The 18068-nt window shown below is 40.5% G+C and overlaps 2 protein-coding genes across 3 annotated transcripts; one reads left to right on the top strand and one right to left on the bottom strand.

Moving 5' to 3' along the window:
• Positions 1-3289: 3289 nt before the first annotated feature.
• LOC146687787 (cullin-3-like) lies at positions 3290-13025 on the top strand. 2 transcript variants are annotated; one of them, XM_085438386.1, is made up of 16 exons: positions 3290-3403; positions 6912-7109; positions 7237-7350; positions 8300-8460; positions 8595-8709; positions 8799-9027; positions 9147-9292; positions 9424-9600; positions 9712-9882; positions 10035-10142; positions 10906-11030; positions 11125-11221; positions 11340-11474; positions 11604-11790; positions 12204-12349; positions 12460-13025. In XM_085438386.1, the coding sequence occupies exons 2-16, from the start codon at positions 6912-6914 to the stop codon at positions 12589-12591; spliced, it is 2241 nt and encodes a 746-aa protein (XP_085294512.1). In that variant the 5' UTR covers positions 3290-3403; the 3' UTR covers positions 12592-13025. The 2 variants fall into 2 exon arrangements, with proteins under 2 accessions (XP_085294512.1, XP_085294511.1); XM_085438385.1 differs by lacking the exon at positions 3290-3403 and adding an exon at positions 5208-5509.
• A 612-nt stretch (positions 13026-13637) lies between these two features.
• dhrs12lb (dehydrogenase/reductase (SDR family) member 12-like b) lies at positions 13638-17989 on the bottom strand. The gene is made up of 10 exons (XM_085438404.1): positions 17667-17989; positions 17115-17248; positions 16953-17035; positions 16762-16857; positions 16563-16644; positions 16428-16489; positions 16182-16286; positions 14327-14417; positions 14070-14207; positions 13638-13954 (listed from the first exon to the last, which is right to left on the bottom strand). The coding sequence occupies exons 1-10, from the start codon at positions 17756-17758 to the stop codon at positions 13797-13799; spliced, it is 1041 nt and encodes a 346-aa protein (XP_085294530.1). The 5' UTR covers positions 17759-17989; the 3' UTR covers positions 13638-13796.
• Between the last annotated feature and the right edge of the window lie 79 nt (positions 17990-18068).

Raw genomic sequence — 18068 nt, 5'->3', positions numbered from 1 at the left:
ACCTTCCAAAAGTTCAACTTTTGTATCATCAGTCCACAGACAAATTTTGGGGATCATGAAGATGTTTTTTTGGCAAATGTGAGACGAGTGTTTGTGCTCCTTTTTACTCAGCAGTGTTTTTTTCCTTGGAACTCCCACGGCTGCCATTTTTTGCAAGCAAGGCCTGCAGGTCCTTTAGATGCTGTTGGGATTGTTTGTGAACTCCTGGAGGAGTCGTTGATGCGCTCTTGTAGTAATTTTGGTAGGATGGACACTCCTGGGAAGGATCCCCTGTGTACCAAGTTTTTCTCCATTGGTGGATTATGGCTCTCACTGTGAGTCCCCAGGCCTTAGAAATGGCTTTTTAACCATTTCCAAACTGACAGATGTCAGTGACTTGGTTTCTCAGTTGTTCTTAAATTTCTTTAGATTGTGGCGGTTGTGTTGCTTTTTGAAATCTTTTAGCCTACTTCACTCCAGGTAGTTTTGGATAATGCTTTATTCTTAATAAATAAAATCATTGCATTCTTTGAAAATTACACGGGTTACCTTTGTCTAACTTTATTTGATGACAGAAAATTAGAAAGGGGAATAATACTTCTTCACAGCACTATAGAGGTGAATAGGTTTATTTATTTATTTCCTCAGACATTGAAACAGTGCTCTACGGAAGAGGATTAGGGCCACTGGGGAAAAGAGCAGTAATGTCTTTCTTTTCTTTTCCAGAATTCTGGGGAAAAAGTAAGAATTCTGACTTTTTTTTCTCAGAATTCTGGAAGAAAAAAAGATGTTACCGCCTTTTTCCCCAGTGGCCCTAATCCTCTTCCGTAGTGCTCTTATCTCTGTGTTGTTGAATTTCATTTTCTCTTTCAGAAAGTGTCGTCATGACAGTGAGGCGATATTCAGTCTTCCAGCTGCGGGTCAATCATCGATATTTGACCATGGGCATCTCAAAGAGTGAGGGAGGGACCGGAAAGAAGCAACGCTGACACTGAGCATAGTCAAACCAGAGGCGGAGCCAGACATTTTATACACCCAGAGTTTAGCCCTAAAGGGTGGTATGCATGTGGGATTGGAAGGGGGGTGGGAGGCTGGGGGGTGGAGTTGCTGTGGAGTTGCTAAACCCCAATTCAAGATCCAGAACTGACCTGGAATTAAAACAGGACTACAACAGTTCAAAATCAGGACTACTTCAGGACTTAACCAAGACAGAACCAGAATCAAAATATAGTAGCACTGAACGAACCTATCAATGACACTTTCAGGGTCAATATTATTCAAGTATTCCAAAAAGATACACTAGGTACTAGATACATGTTCTAATGAATTTTGGCAAACAACCATTTGACTAACATGTCTGTCTCACCTGGCTCTTGTTCCATTTCTCTTCTGTCCTCATTCTCCTCTCCATCTCCCTCTCTGTGCTGACAATCAAGACAAACACCACCATCATCAAATACACAGTTGAAACCAGATATTTACAAACTCTTCAGATATAAACACAATCACTTTTTAAATTGTAAAACATCAAATCAGACTAAATGTTTATTTTTCATGGACTCTGCTAACCTATCAGAAGCTTCTTAAGCTCAGAATGGAATCATCTGGAGTTTTCTTATTTTTTAAAGACACAATAAACTTAGTGTATATATACTCCTAAATTTGATGAAAGTGGTAAAAAAAAAAAAATAGACAGCTCTCTCTCTCTTTATTCTGACGTTTAATTAATTTAAAAGATATTTCAATATTTATTTATCTAAAACAAAAAAGTTTACTTGATGTTCAACAGTAAAAAAAAATGCTTTATGTTTATTTCCCCAAAGGTGTATGTAAATGTCTGGTTTCAACTGTAAATATACTGAAGTCTATTGAAATTCCTCTTGTTTGCAAAGAAATATATTAAACAACATACAAAGCATAATATATAAAATGACATTTACCTGAGATTTTACTTTGAAAGAAGCCCCTTATGCCCATTGTTGTGTAAATCAGTACATTTACTGTTAGGTATTTTAGTACCATGGTAGCATTTACTGGATATTGTTTTATAGTGACATTATACAGGAAAACTCTGTCATTCAATAAGGCCCCTTTGTTTTAGTTATTTTTCTCTTTGACCCAAGAATTGATGTGTGAGAATCACAAGCTGGTACAAGGTTGAAATACCACAGAGATCACTCCCTCAGCTACATTAGTTTCTTAATCTTTTAGACGCCTGTTGAAGGCCAAATGGTTTGTTTCAGATTTCACTAATGAAAGAACTCTTCGTTTTGTGCCTTGAAAATATGTCGCTGAGATAATCACAATTGTAGCTGAACTGATAAACTACACAAAGGATGCTTCTTCACCCATGGGCAGGAAGACGCTGCCTTATCTTGGTCTGTACTGGTTTAAACTGATAAATCTGCTGTCTCATGAATTTTACCCTCTATATAAACTGTTGTACTTGTGAATAAAGTTGAGTCACTTTGGGAAGACAATCTAAAGCAGTCTCTGTTTTCTTGTTCTCCCAAGCTGCTCCCGAGCTCGTACTAACACGCTGAATGGCATGCTTGAATATTACTTGAGAATATATTTATTTGACTGTGTTACAGACTAAGGGACATTCTCTGCTGATAGGTGAAGGTACATTCTCTGCTGATAGACGTCCACGCCTCGAAGGAAGTCGATCCACGGATTAGGCCTTGGAAACCGTTTCCTTCATTTACTGAAACCGATTTAGAGTGCTTTATTTAGCCGTGGAGGGTAACAACTGAAAATATGAAATAAACACAAGTAAAGACTCTCTAAAAAAAAAAAAAAAAACAGCATTGTTGTTCAGCTTTTCATTTCGCCATTTGTTGATTCACTCAAAGAGCAAGTAACGTAATATGGGTCAAGTGATCAGTTTGATATCAATATTTTGTGATACACCGTCATATTTACATTATTTGTACAGTACGAATGATTTGCTTTGGTACCTGGTCAAACTTAAGCTCTCCTCTGTCTGCACTTCTCCTATAGCAAATTCGCACGCAGCAGCTTCTTCCCCTCACCTGCCTAAATGCTGTGCTCAGTCGGCTAGTGTCCGAGCTCGGATCATACCAAAATTAGGGGGAATTTACGACTGTGCGCTATGTGCTTCAAATAGTGTGTGCAGTTTTTGTTTTATACAGTTGTCAGCCAGGCATCTAACTATGAAACAAATTACAGTCTGACCTGGGCTTAAGCCCAGTAACCCCCCCTCCGACACCGGGCTTAAGCCCAGTAACCCCCCCTCCGACACCGGGCTTAAGCCCAGTAAGCCCCCCCCCCATGAGTCAAACTACAATATATTTCACAAAATTCCAATATCTATCTCCTAGCAACCTATGTCCTCGTTTACAAATGGCAGTAAGAGATGAATAAAGTGATAAAGTTGAGGGTACTATAAAGGATTCAAAAGGTAATTGAATATTTTTTCTATACATTGTTCTTTCTTGTGTTTTACTTTAAGATGAAAAGGTTGATAAAATACTTTACTTAATACTTCACTTATTTATTGTCTAATTATTATTGCCGATGTAACCATCAAGGTATGTAAGACATGAATCGCTAACGGAGCCAAGATGGCGACCGAGGTAGACGCTGTTCTCCGATGGTAAAAAACACAAAGGTGATATAACTCTTGCTGATGTGCAAAACAACATTGCTACTTTAATTAATGAGCGCTCTGGATAATCTGGAGGCTATGGTCATGAAGAAGTCTATTGGCTTCATGTTCTTGGAAGTAGAATCTTTGAAGAATGTCACCAAAACAGTTAAAGCTACTTGTAAGAAAAACAGCAGCAGATTGTCTCAAGTAGAACTGAAAGTCAACGAAGTTGAAAGATACCATCGGAGATGGAACCTCAGGCTCTCAGGTGTCCCTGAGCAAAAGCAAGAAGACATCTCCAGAAAAGTACTCGACATCTAACTCGGCGATGTTAACATTCCTCCAGATCCTTCACTAGACAGATGGCCACCTAGCTCAAATAACTCTGTCCTGTTGTTTAAATACATTTATGCAAAAAATTTCATTTAATAGACATTTGGAGAATTTAAAAACCCTAAAGCCAGACTATTTACATGGAGTAACAAATCCAACTCTTCTAAATCCCGTATTGACTTCTGGTTAGTCTCTGATTACTTAGAAATAATGTTATAGTCAATATAATGCCAACTCCACTCACGGACCACAAAGCAGTATCACTTCAAGTCTTTCTCAATCCTAATGCTGCCCAAACTTGTAGGAGCTGCTACTAGAAACTTAATAATTCCCTTCTAACACATGAAAAAGTGATTGAAGATATTTTGTCATTAATGAAACGTTTCTGGGATAAAGCCCTAATCAGTCATCTCTGTCAAAATTTGGAACTCTTCGAATTTGAAGCCGCCTCATATTTAAGAGAGTATGGCTCATCTGCAGCAAAACAAACTCTCTTTTTAAAACATGCTTCACAGGTGCAGATAGCTATTAACACAATTAATGCCTTTACTTTAGCTTCAGGACTCCACTTAAACATTGGCAAATGTGAACTGCTTGCCCTTAGAAATTGTACCAGTCTATCTGTTGCTGGCATCCCAGTGAAAGAGTCTGTCACTTACCTTGGTATCATCATTAATAAAAATCAATCCACCAGGTTCTCCCATAATTTCACTCCAATTTTGAATAAAACATAAGCTAAATGCTTAGCTGCAGTGGGATTTATCCAGTAAAGGGAGAGTTTTACTCATGAAAGCGTAGGGATTATCTCGTCTAACTTATGCTTGTGTTTTTGTTGTTTCTTTTATCTTTTCTGAGTTCTCTCTTTGTTATGAGAAAATACTGTTTGGTTTCTTTAAGTACCCCACGGACAGGGCAAACAAATTTTAATTTATTAATTTACTGATATTACTGGCTAAATTTCATATACATAAATTGAAATTTTCTAACGCAAAACCATCCTTTCAGTGCTTTTTAAATGAAACCAAACAATATGTTAGAACCATACAACATTCCCAAAATGTAAACGCTGTCAAAACCATAAACCTATGTTCCCTGTTCAATGTTATGTGATTCTTTACTAGACTGCTCTGTTTTGGTTTTTACCAAACCCCCGGACACTGTGTTTTTGTAATTTGGATCTATATTTTGTGCTTTGTCAATAAAGCTTATTCAAAAAAAAAAAAAAAAAGAACCGCTAACTTCCAACCTGTGGAATGCACCTGTTAGTGACTTTTCTCCTCTCGCGAGATTTCGGATTGCGCAGTGGAGAACAGCCGTCCGCCATCACTGCATACAAGCTAACACTAGCCAAAACCACTGAGGAGAACGACTGACAACAACACAACAGACACACAGGGCGACCTAATTCCCACAGGGGAGGTCACCGAGTTTCTCTGTCGCTTTCCGGGCGCTGAAAGCAAATTAGCAGCTGCCTTTCATGTAGTCTTTAAGTCAACTTAGAAAGGATAGTCGTTGCAACTAATCATGTCCAACCTAAAAAGCGGCCCCAAGAAGGACACCAAGATGAGGATACGAGCCTTTCCTGTGAGTACTGAAAACTGTATGAGCTTTGTAAAATGAGCCGAAACTATGAGACGAGTCAGGGGATGACAGGTCTTTATGCTAGTAATTGCCTGCTAACTAGTTGCTCAATCGAAGAAAAAAAATGTCACTCAAGCGAAAACTGCTTCAATCTCAGCAGTTACCTTGGGCGTATTATCGTGCAGTTTAATTAATGCTAGCTGGCTTATTGGTTTGTAAATGTCACCGTCATTTGTCATGAGCTTATGTTAGCATTAATTGAAACTTCAGTGAGAAGATTGCTAGCTAAGTAGCGGGCCTGGCCGTGTTAGCTGTCTTGACATTTGCTAAGTCAGTCTGCAGGTATCAGTGCGCTATGGTAACGATAAGCAGGGTTGTTTGTTGCTATTTATTCACGCTATGCTTTTGCTTCCGCCCGCGGAGGATATCAACACACATTGTCATGCAGAGTTAGCTGGAGAGCTAGCGCAACTTCATCCCAACAAGGTGCTAAAGTAAACATGGTCAAAATAACTTGAACAGGTTATGGTGTTGATGTTGGCCAACCCATCACAGCCACCCCTACCACAAATTCACACTTAGACGTTTGCATATAAGCATCTGATCAAGCCTGATACATTTAGGACAGTTTAGAAAAAGAAAAACCCAAAACAGATGATGAAGCAAAAATGATTTTGTCAGTAGCTAGCGAGGTATATTTGGCCAAAAAAGAGAAAAAAATGAAATGGTCCATTGTTTAATGAACACACAATCAAGATCTGGATGATGATCCTAAACACCTTTTCAAAATGCATAATAGACTCCCTTAAGAGATAAAAGCTTTACCACGCCATTTACAGTCCCAGTAATATGCAACTGTCAGAAAAAACGGTATTTATAGAAGGAAAAAAAAATTGAGAAAACATTTCTAGCAGATTGAACAGCTTGGCTCTTGTTCTCCACTGAAATCAGGTTAAGATTTCTGCTGAGAGAATTCACATCTACTTCCTACTTACCTACCTCTTTTATAGGTACAGTTGTTTTCAAATGGTATGACTCAGTGGCCTTATTTCTTGATTTAGAGAGTTTAATTGTTTGTCATAAATTAAGAAAAAAAGTTATTATTTTTATGAAGCAGAAAGCAGGGCGTTTGGTAACCTGTTAAACAAGCCACCCTTGCTTGTTTTTGGCATAATATCCAGGTTCAGAGATGTGGCTTTCAACATTCCTACACTAATTTCCAACAGAAGGGAGAAAAAAACTTATGTCTTTATATTTTTACAAAACAGTTACTGACCATATGCAAGAGTATACAAAAGACATGAGATACATCAGATAGACCTGCTTTGGAAAGACTAATCCTTTTTCATTGTAAACAAAAAAGGCATTAATCAAAGTATCTGAATTTAATATTTGTCTCTCACAGATGACAATGGATGAGAAATATGTGAACAACATCTGGGACCTTCTAAAGAATGCTATCCAGGAGATTCAGAGGAAAAACAACAGTGGACTGAGCTTTGAGGAGCTGTACAGGAACGCCTACACAATGGTGCTCCACAAACATGGGGAGAAGCTGTACACAGGCCTGAGGGAGGTGGTCACTGAGCACCTCATCAACAAGGTAAAGAAACTTTCATCAGTTTCAAAGTATTTTAGACAATGATGAGAATCGATCTGAAAAGAAGACAATTATTCATAATACCACACCAGATGTTGAGATGACTTTATTTGACTATTTATATCTTCAGGTACGGGAAGATGTCCTAAACTCCTTAAATAATAATTTTCTGCAAACACTGAATCAGGCCTGGAATGACCACCAGACTGCCATGGTCATGATCAGAGACATCCTCATGTACATGGTAGGTATGCTTTTGTGTTTTAGTCATACTCCTCATGTAAAAAGTTCTGAAGCTGGACATCAGTAATTGTAAAAGATCTTTAAGATTTCATAGAGCATTTGTAACTTTTGTTTGGTGTTTTTGCACATGGAAATAATTTTGTGATATTTAAGGGATGGTCATTTGTGTTAACAGTAGACGTAAACGGCTTCTTTCACTCCTCAGATGGTTTGAAAGAGGAGTGAAAGAAGTCATTTACGTCCACTGTGAGCGACTATCTTTAAACAGAGGCGGTGGTTTACGACACCAACTGTCTGCCATCTATAATCCAGTTTTGCGATCCCTTCCCAGACGCCTTAACGCCTACTCACATCCTGGGTCATCTGACCTCAGGAAATCACATGATAGGGTGGGGCCAGGTTTCACAATGAGCTCACCCGAAACCCTGGCTGATTGTGACTCACACCCGCTTTCACACCTTGGCTCATGTGATTAGGTAGAGAATCATCAGGGGGTCCGTTGTCCCTCTTTGGGGGGAAACTCCCACTGGGTTTAAATCTGGGACTCTCCACCATTTGACCTTAGAACTGAAGAAGCTTCTCGTATGAGAGGTGAAACGTCTTCAAGCAACTCAAAGAAGTCCAGACGCTTTTCTTTCCAAGCTCCTTAGAAAACAGTAGGGTAAACAATGGCACCGTCAGTACAGAGACTACACAGCTGTCCTGGAGTTCTTTAGTTCTGTACTGTCCTCTTTCTTTAGCCCAGACAGTGGGTTTTTTTTGTTTGTTTTAATCTACTGAAGGCTGATAACCTACCTTATTGGAAGCCACTTCTTACTTTGTAAATTTACATATGCTACTATGTATTTGTATAATCGCAGTACAGCAAATCCATCCCTTTTTTCATACCATAGTTTATCATAGTACATATTTTCATAGAAAACTGCATCTTCTGTTCTCATGTCTTCTAGGACAGGGTCTATGTTCAGCAAAACAATGTGGAAAATGTCTACAACCTTGGCCTCATCATATTCAGAGACCAGGTGGTGCGCTACGGCTGCATTCGGGATCACCTCCGACAGACCTTACTGGACATGATTGCACGGGAAAGAAAGGGAGAGGTTGTAGACAGGTGTGAAAGAATAGTGCTTCACTTCTTGGTCTTTAGAACACTTTTACTGCAGAACTGAAAATTTGTTCAAGTACAAAATTGAGTGATGGGCTAGTTTCCTGGCCTTATTTCGAATGCTCTACAATTCATTGCAGGGGAGCTATCAGAAATGCTTGCCAGATGCTGATGATTCTAGGCCTGGATGGCAGGTCTGTATACGAGGAGGACTTTGAGGGTCCTTTCTTAGATATGTCAGCAGAATTCTTCCAGGTGAGTCTGTGCTATGCACTTTTTACTCCATCTTTTTGTTGCTATTCTAAATAATTTCTATAACAACACATAATATGTGCTTGTTTCAGATGGAAAGCCAAAAGTTCTTAGCAGAAAACTGTGCCAGTGTCTACATAAAGAAGGTAGAGGCCAGAATCAATGAAGAGATTGAGCGAGTTATGCATTGCCTGGACAAGTCCACAGAGGAACCCATTGTCAAAGTAGTGGAAAGGGAGCTAATTTCAAAACACATGAAGACCATTGTGGAGATGGAGAACTCTGGCTTGGTCCATATGCTTAAGAATGGCAAGACGGAAGGTAAAAGCATTAAATCATTCATGACTTTTCTGTGCACGTAATTCAGAAATAAAAAAAAATTAAAAAAACAGCAAAGAATTTCCTTTCTCATTGTTTTTTACTTCACGTCTCACTCTCAGACCTGGCATGCATGTACAAGCTGTTTAGTCGTGTGCCAAATGGCCTGAAAACAATGTGCGAGTGTATGAGCTCTTACTTGAGAGAGCAAGGCAAAGCTCTGGTGTCAGAAGAGGGAGAGGGCAAGAACCCCGTTGACTACATTCAGGTATGCCTCTGGTATCTGAAAAAAGTGTAGCATTAGAAGATTTAAATATCAGGTTAATCATGCTTAAAGTACCAAGAGAGACTTGTATCGTGCTGGATTACATAACTTCTTTGTTACCACCGTTTGAACAGGGTTTGCTAGACCTGAAAACACGATTTGATCGGTTCCTCCTCGAGGCCTTCAACAACGACAGACTCTTCAAACAAACTATAGCTGGAGACTTTGAGTATTTCCTGAACCTCAACTCCCGCTCTCCAGAGTACCTTTCACTCTTTATTGATGACAAGCTCAAGAAGGGAGTCAAAGGGGTGAGTGGCTTCTTCAGAAACCTTGAGTAGATCTGGAAGTCATTTAGAGTTTTCTGTTAGCAGTTGACTTCTACTTTTTATCTTGTTTCTGCCCTTTTCTTGTTTGAATAGTTGACGGAACAGGAAGTGGAGTCGATTCTTGACAAGGCCATGGTGTTGTTCCGGTTTATGCAGGAGAAGGATGTTTTTGAAAGGTACTACAAGCAGCATTTGGGTCGTCGGCTGCTCAGTAACAAGAGTGTCTCAGACGACTCAGAAAAGAACATGATCTCTAAGCTCAAGGTAAAAACCATTCAAAAAGTAGTAGTTTTGTATATAAATTTATGCACGGGACTTGTACATTCTCATATCATTTATCTCGTGCTTCCTCTCTTCACCTGTCTAAATCTTTGTCAGAGGGTTCACATCATTTTCTTCATCTCTTTCTGTTACAGACAGAGTGCGGCTGTCAGTTCACCTCAAAACTGGAAGGGATGTTCAGAGACATGAGCATCTCCAACACTACCATGGATGAGTTCAGGCAACACATACAAACTACATCAGTAAGTCAGTCAGAAAAACAAGGCACACAGAAAAACCCAGCACAGCTGACGAACTCTATGATAGCACAGCAGGATTTCAGATATAGAGCCTCATACACCCACGCATTGCACATTCATACAGCTACACAGCACATCCTTGCATGTTCAACTTAGGCACACACTTTATTTTGAAATATGTTCTGTCAGTGCCTTATCTCCACACTTTGTGATGTTTGGTGTCATGTCTCACAATAAAATTAAAAAGAAGAAGTCATTGTTTAGGTTATTATTTAGAAGTCCTGTTTTAAAGCATGACTAGAGAGCATTAACTCGTGGTCACAAAGCACATTTAGATTAGAAGTCAAAGTTCTTCTCGAGTCCAGAGTGCTGATGTGATCGTCTCTGCCTCACCCCAAAGGAACATTTGAACATATCAAATGCTAATTTACTTCATGAATACAGTAATCTCAGAAAGATAAGTACACTGACCCACATCTTTACTTGGTATACAATAGTAGACATGCCTTAAACTACACAGTGGAGGCTTTACTGTGTATATGCGTTAGTCAAACAACATGATTGGCTCATAGGGTCATTAATTTAGCTGTTGATTGTCTCTTTTGGGGCCAAATTCTCCCATTGATTTTTTTTTTCTTTATTCAGGATTTGTTGAGTACCATCTCTCTCTGTCTCGCTCTCTTACTCTGTCTGATACCAGATATTCTGCATTGAAGCTGTAATGGGTGTGTAGTCATGTTATCTGCTTTTCATGTACGTGTTCCAGGCATCTTTAAGTGGTGTGGACCTCACAGTAAGAGTCCTAACTACTGGCTACTGGCCCACACAGTCTGCAACACCTAAATGCACCATCCCCCCTGCTCCCAGACACGCCTTTGAAGTCTTCAGACGGTAATCCTCTTTCTTCATATGTTTTGCAATACAAAGAAGATCTCAGTGTACTTTTAATTTATTGGTTTTCACCGCCTTTGTTTTTATTTACCAGATTTTACCTAGCTAAGCACAGTGGTAGACAGCTCACATTACAACATCACATGGGAGGAGCTGACCTAAACGCAACTTTCTATGGAGCTGTTAAAAAGGTAGATTCTGCATTTCAAAACTGCTTTAGTATTGAAATTAAAATCAGTATCATTGAGGATTTTCATAATCTTTCTGTTAAGCAGCAAAACATGTTTTTTAAACCTTCTCCATGTGCAGGAGGATGGTTCAGAGTTGGGTATGGGAGGTGCCCAGGTGACAGGGTCTAACACCCGCAAGCACATTCTACAGGTCTCCACCTTCCAGATGACCATCCTCATGCTCTTCAACAACAGAGAAAAGTGCACTTTTGAGGTGGGAACACACTTTTTATATGGCTGCACTCTACCATTATATGACTTAATGTCTTTATATATGTGTGTTTTTGTACATATTGGTGTCACAGTTTTTGACTTAAAGCCAATTTTCTTTTTTTTTCTACAGGAGATTCAGCAGGAGACAGATATTCCAGAGCGAGAGTTGGTGCGAGCATTACAGTCTTTAGCATGTGGGAAACCCACACAGCGAATTCTCACTAAGGAGCCCAAGTCCAAGGAGATAGAAAATGGACACGTGTTTACAGTCAACGATCAGTTTACCTCGAGACTGCACAGAGTCAAAATTCAGACAGGTGAGCAAAGGCTGTGTGTAATGCACCAGAGCTCGCTGATGTCTTGTGTCTTTTCCGGGACCCTTTCTGTCCGTCTCGGCTGACACTCCAGGATATATGGGTCATCACCGCTGTGCTTTTTAAAAATATAATAGTATTTCATATTAGTACTTATATTATCTAATACTGACTGATTCAGTACCACAAGTAGAATATCATACAGCTTTTTAACTCAAAATAAAAACACAATAATTTACTTTAATTTTTATTTTTAATTTTTAAAAAAAAAAATTTTATTTAGGGCTATGCATAAGTAAAGGCTTCTGTTCTGAAATACTTACTGTTACATGGTGGCTGTGTAACCATAGCATTCTTTGAAGTGGAGTTAGGACACTTCCTTTCTGTAATACAGTTCCTGTATCCAATTTTTCCAGTTGCTGCTAAACAAGGTGAATCAGACCCTGAAAGGAAAGAGACTCGGCAGAAAGTGGATGACGACAGGAAGCACGAGATTGAGGCAGCCATTGTCCGAATCATGAAGTCGAGGAAGAAGATGCAACACAATGTCCTGGTTGCAGAGGTAAGGAACTCGTCCATTTTACAGAATCCATTTTCATTTTTCAAATAATGAACAACAATTTTAATGCTGTTACTTTCTGTTCTTCTTTTTTTGTGTGTGTGTTTGTTCAGGTCACTCAGCAGCTCCGGGCACGTTTTCTTCCGAGCCCTGTGGTAATCAAAAAGCGGATAGAGGGACTTATAGAAAGAGAATACTTGGCGAGGACACCAGAGGACCGTAAAGTGTACACCTACGTTGCGTAGAAGATGAACTGTGAAGGAGACGAGGAAGAGACTGGACTGGAGGGAGGGGGAGGGGTAGTTGTTTTTCTTTGGACTGTTGTTACGCATGGACTGGAAGTTTCTTTTAGAGACAGACACTGGGAACCCGACTCATCGCCCCTTCCAAAAAAATACAGTAAAAACATAAATGGGGAATAAAAATCTTACTACAGGAAAAAAAGAATCCATCGAAATCTTCTAGATGATTTTTAAATCTGACCAAACTTCCTGTTCCCTGAGAGTTTTAACATGGATGGATCCAGCTTCAAGCTTTTCACTGTTTTACCCTTGTAGAGCTCAAACTTGAAAAGAATCCCTTGGGAAAAATGTGAATGCACCACTTATTTTTTTGGCTCAATACTGTATAAAAATAAAATTATTTAAAAAAAAAAAAAGGAAAAAAAAAAAAAGGAAAATGTGGATTCTTACAAAATAACGATTATGAAATGCTGGAGTTTTTCAAGCAAGCAATTGCAAAAAGTCCACTAATTTACTGGTGTTTGTCAACCAGCTGTGACGGATCAGTATGAAAGGAAGCGGGCTGAGAGGGAGCGTTTACTGCTCTCTGCTGACCCTTTGTGGAAATAGCATTTAAATCCACACCCAGACAGTTGAGGATGAAAACATCTAGTTTATCCCGCTGCTCTGCAAGAACACAAGTACAGTCTTTTCTCCCAATGGACACAACGCTGTCATCTGGTGTTTATATAGAAGTGTTTCCTTCCCAGCACGCTTGGTCATGGTTCAGTTATCTGAATTTGAGATAATAATAGGTATTTCCCCCCCCCCCACATTCCATCTGTTAGGTTGGGTTTATACTGCCGTAATATTGTGCAAATATGTAACAATGTGGCGCCATAAAGGAGACTGAGCAATCAGGTGCAGAAAAGCCATTTTTTTCCTATTTTATCAAACATCAACTGCACATCTGAGATTTAAGCACTGTTGACATTTGTGCAAATTTCCAAATATAAAGCACGAGTCAGAAATCTGTTTTTGTAATGTAAATATACAAGACATGAGTGCACATGCAATCAAGTCAGTTATTTCGTCTTTAATCAATATTTTGTGACACTACAGAATGCAGTTTCATAAACATGCAACTGTTGCTGTAGACAGGAGGCTTGTTAAGAATCGACGACACCTTTTCCAGTAGCTGGTCATATGGTTATGACGTAGCAGACAAACTAGACAAACTGTGGTCTACAAGGTCCAGCGGGATCTGCGTCAGCTTGCAACTGAAAATCTTTGGATAGATTCTCCAATTGAGTCATGAAACTCTGAATCTCCTCAGCCGAACTGTGAGTCCAAGCCAGAGGGAGGTGGGTGGGAACAGGCTTCCGATCTGCAACACATGTAAGCTGTCAGAACTGGTGGCGCCAGACGATGACGATGCTTGAGTTGACCTGAGAAGGTTAACAGAAAATATGGTGGAGCCCGTCACATTTTGTGTTGTTTACCTTGAAAGAACTGCCCGCTGCGTGTTCTGGAAGCCACCCTGGACAAAGCCAACCACACGACTGTGTCGGCTCCTTGTTCTACAGTACGCAGCCTGTCCTCCATCATCCGGTGGAACTGAGGCATTGATGTAGAAACGGCTGGAAACAAGGAGAAAATAGATCTAGCTGTTAATTGTATTTGTGGTTTTTGAGAAAGGAGGAAGACTAATTAAGATACAGTTCAAGAAAAACTGCAACTGTTGCTCAAATGAGTGTACCTGGTGTATCTACCCAGCCTGGATGCATGACAGAAAAGTGAATGACAGGATTGGCTTTGGCCCACTGTTCTGTCAGCACCACCTGCTGTCTCTGAAAAGGAACAACACAATGTGGCCTCTTTACATCTTACGTCAGTCTTCTCCATTACTTTAAATGACCTACAGTGGGGCAAAAAAGTATTTAGTCAGCCACCGATTGTGCAAGTTCCCCCACCTAAAATGATGACAGAGGTCAGTAATTTGCACCAGAGGTACACTTCAACTGTGAGAGATAGAATGTGAAAAAAAAATCCATGAATCCACATGGTAGGATTTGTAAAGAATTTATTCGTAAATCAGGGTGGAAAATAAGTATTTGGTCAATAACAAAAATACAACTCAATACTTTGTAACATAACCTTTGTTGGCAATAACAGAGGTCAAACGTTTACTATAGGTCTTTACCAGGTTTGCACACACAGTAGCTGGTATTTTGGCCCATTCCTTCATGCAGATCTTCTCGAGAGCAGTGATGTTTTGGGGCTGTCGCCGAGCAACACGGACTTTCAACTCCCGCCACAGATTTTCTATGGGGTTGAGGTCTGGAGACTGGCTAGGCCACTCCAGGACTTTCAAATGCTTCTTACGGAGCCACTCCTTTGTTGCCCGGGCGGTGTGTTTTGGATCATTGTCATGTTGGAAGACCCAGCCTCGTTTCATCTTCAAAGTTCTCACTGATGGAAGGAGGTTTTGGCTCAAAATCTCACGATACAAGGCCCCATTCATTCTGTCCTTAACACGGATCAGTCGTCCTGTCCCCTTGGCAGAAAAACAGCCCCATAGCATGATGTTTCCACCCCCATGCTTCACAGTAGGTATGGTGTTCTTGGGATGCAACTCAGTATTCTTCGTCCTCCAAACACGACGAGTTGAGTTTATACCAAAAAGTTCTACTTTGGTTTCATCTGACCACATGACATTCTCCCAATCCTCTGCTGTATCATCCATGTGCTCTCTGGCAAACTTCAGACGGGCCTGGACATGCACTGGCTTCAGCAGCGGAACACGTCTGGCACTGCGGGATTTGATTCCCTGCCGTTGTAGTGTGTTACTGATGGTGACCTTTGTTACTTTGGTCCCAGCTCTCTGCAGGTCATTCACCAGGTCCCCCCGTGTGGTTCTGGGATCTTTGCTCACCGTTCTCATGATCATTTTGACCCCACGGGATGAGATCTTGCGTGGAGCCCCAGATCGAGGGAGATTATCAGTGGTCTTGTATGTCTTCCATTTTCTGATGATTGCTCCCACAGTTGATTTTTTCACACCAAGCTGCTTGCCTATTGTAGATTCACTCTTCCCAGTCTGGTGCAGGTCTACAATACTTTTCCTGGTGTCCTTCGAAAGCTCTTTGGTCTTGGCCATGGCGGAGTTTGGAGTCTGACTGTTTGAGGCTGTGGACAGGTGTCTTTTATACAGATGATGAGTTAAAACAGGTGCCATTCATACAGGTAACGAGTGGGGGACAGAAAAGCTTCTTACAGAAGACGTTACAGGTCTGTGAGAGCCAGAGATTTTCCTTGTTTGAGGTGACCAAATACTTATTTTCCACCCTGATTTACGAATAAATTCTTTACAAATCCTACCATGTGGATTCATGGATTTTTTTTTCACATTCTGTCTCTCACAGTGGAAGTGTACCTCTGGTGCAAATTACTGACCTCTGTCATCATTTTAGGTGGGGGAACTTGCACAATCAGTTGCTGACTAAATACTTTTTTGCCCCACTGTATATAACCAGTCAGACATGGTATTGTGCAATGTAAAGCAGATTCAAACTTAATTTTTAAAAACTCTGGACCACACCTTCCTGTCTTACCTTGTTCTGTGCGTAGACCATAACGGCATCAAAGTAGCCCTTTGCCGACTGCAAGTCATCGACCTCGAGTTTCTGTACCAGCATGCCTCCTGAGGACACAGTGATCTAATAGGCAGGAGGGGGAATAAATACATCAGTGTGCTTACAACACCATGACCCACTACAACGTGGACAAGAGTGGCATTATGCTGTCTGCACTATACAGATGAACACTTTGTTTGTGTGCACTTATGCGTGTAATCATACCACTCTTGGATCCCGGCTCTTCTGTAAAAGTGGTATAAGAGTCTGTGTGAGAATATACACCCCTGAAAAAGGAAATTAAAAAATTGAAAAATTGTTATGCAAGACAACAGTCTGACCATCAGAAGAAAATCTCACCCATAGTGTTGGTGGCAAAGTTCTTCTCCAGCCCTTCAGTGTTCAGCTCTCTCTTGTGCACCATACACCCTGCATTGTTTATCTGCCAAAGCAGAGAAAAGTCCAATCACACAACTTAGTCTAAACCATTAACACAGTTAGCTTAGGAAAGAGGATATGAAATCTATTTATTGTAATAAAGAATAAAGGTGATACATGCCAAACCATTCAGTGATGGATACTGCTTCTTGAAGGCCTCTGCAAACTCCCAGACTTTGCGTGACTGGGACATGTCCACAGTATGGATGTATACTTCCTAGAATATGAAGATTAGGCATCACTTTGTTTCTCATAAATCAGGGGATTTTTTATTTGCTTTTTACTTTCTGTATTCAAAGTCAATATTCTCACCGTGTTCCCAGATTTAGTAACAATGTCTTCTTTGGCTTCTTCTGCTTTATCTTTGTTCCTACAAACCATGTGGACCGTGCCACCTGGAGACAAAGCATCAGGTTTTATTTGCTATCATTATGTGGTGATGTTTGACAGATAACACAACCCTCCGGCGTGTACCTTTCTTGGCTATAGCCACGGCTGTTGCTTTTCCAATTCCACTGTTGGCTCCAGTAATCATAAATGACCTCCCCACCACCGACACATCCATGTCCCGGGGATCAAACTCTTTAGATGCCACCTCGTATCCCTTCCTACGGGCGTGCAGAAAACATGTAATAAAGGTAATGCTTCAAGGCGAGGACTGATCATTTCTCAAAAGGCGGCTTGTGATTGACAGCCTGCATTGTTGTTGAGATGATGAGACGATGAGACTGTCATCCTCAAGACACACGAGCTGTCAATAGAACTATTGTAACTGTACATAAAGGGCAGTTTGTGTGATGATTGTGCCACACAGTGATCAGACCTTTGATATGGCTCTGCGGAGCAGCTTTTAGGGTTGAATAAACAACATGAAATGCATGTCACAGGGCAGAAATCTTAATTTTAGTTTTAAAAAAAGAGAGACAGAACAAAACAATACCAAGTAAAAAGATTGATATTTACCAGGCATCTTTGGACAACATCCCTACACACAGCAGATCAACACCAAAATGATATCCTACTGACCTTGTATATTGCTGGATTCCATTCAAAAACCAGATGGCATTTCGGTACAGAGACATGATTTCAAATGAGGAACAATCCCAAACAAAGTGCATCAAGTTTTCCAGTCCTTGTTCAAGCAGCTGTGTGACAGATCATAATCACATGAGGCGGGAGGAGAGGGATGCGCTTGCTGCTCTCTGCCGACTCTGACCGGGAATAACATTTAAACACACACCCTGACAGCAGTCAAGCGACGCCAGTTATCAGTTCATTCATTAACGTGGGTCCCACAGTCACGTGGCAGATTTTTTTGTTTTTTTTAAAGGGCGCTCCTGGTTGGGCGGATCCCTGGAAATACAAGCCCAGGATAACCAATCCACGATGGTTGTGAGTACGGATGACGCGTCACTGCCCAGCGGCATT

This window comes from Copadichromis virginalis, linkage group LG18 (assembly GCF_057382275.1).
Source record: "Copadichromis virginalis isolate Kocher_CV1m ecotype Utaka linkage group LG18, C_Virginalis_male_GT1.1, whole genome shotgun sequence".
Taxonomy (NCBI): Eukaryota; Metazoa; Chordata; class Actinopteri; order Cichliformes; family Cichlidae; genus Copadichromis; species Copadichromis virginalis.
This window is presented reverse-complemented; position numbering and strand designations above follow the sequence as displayed.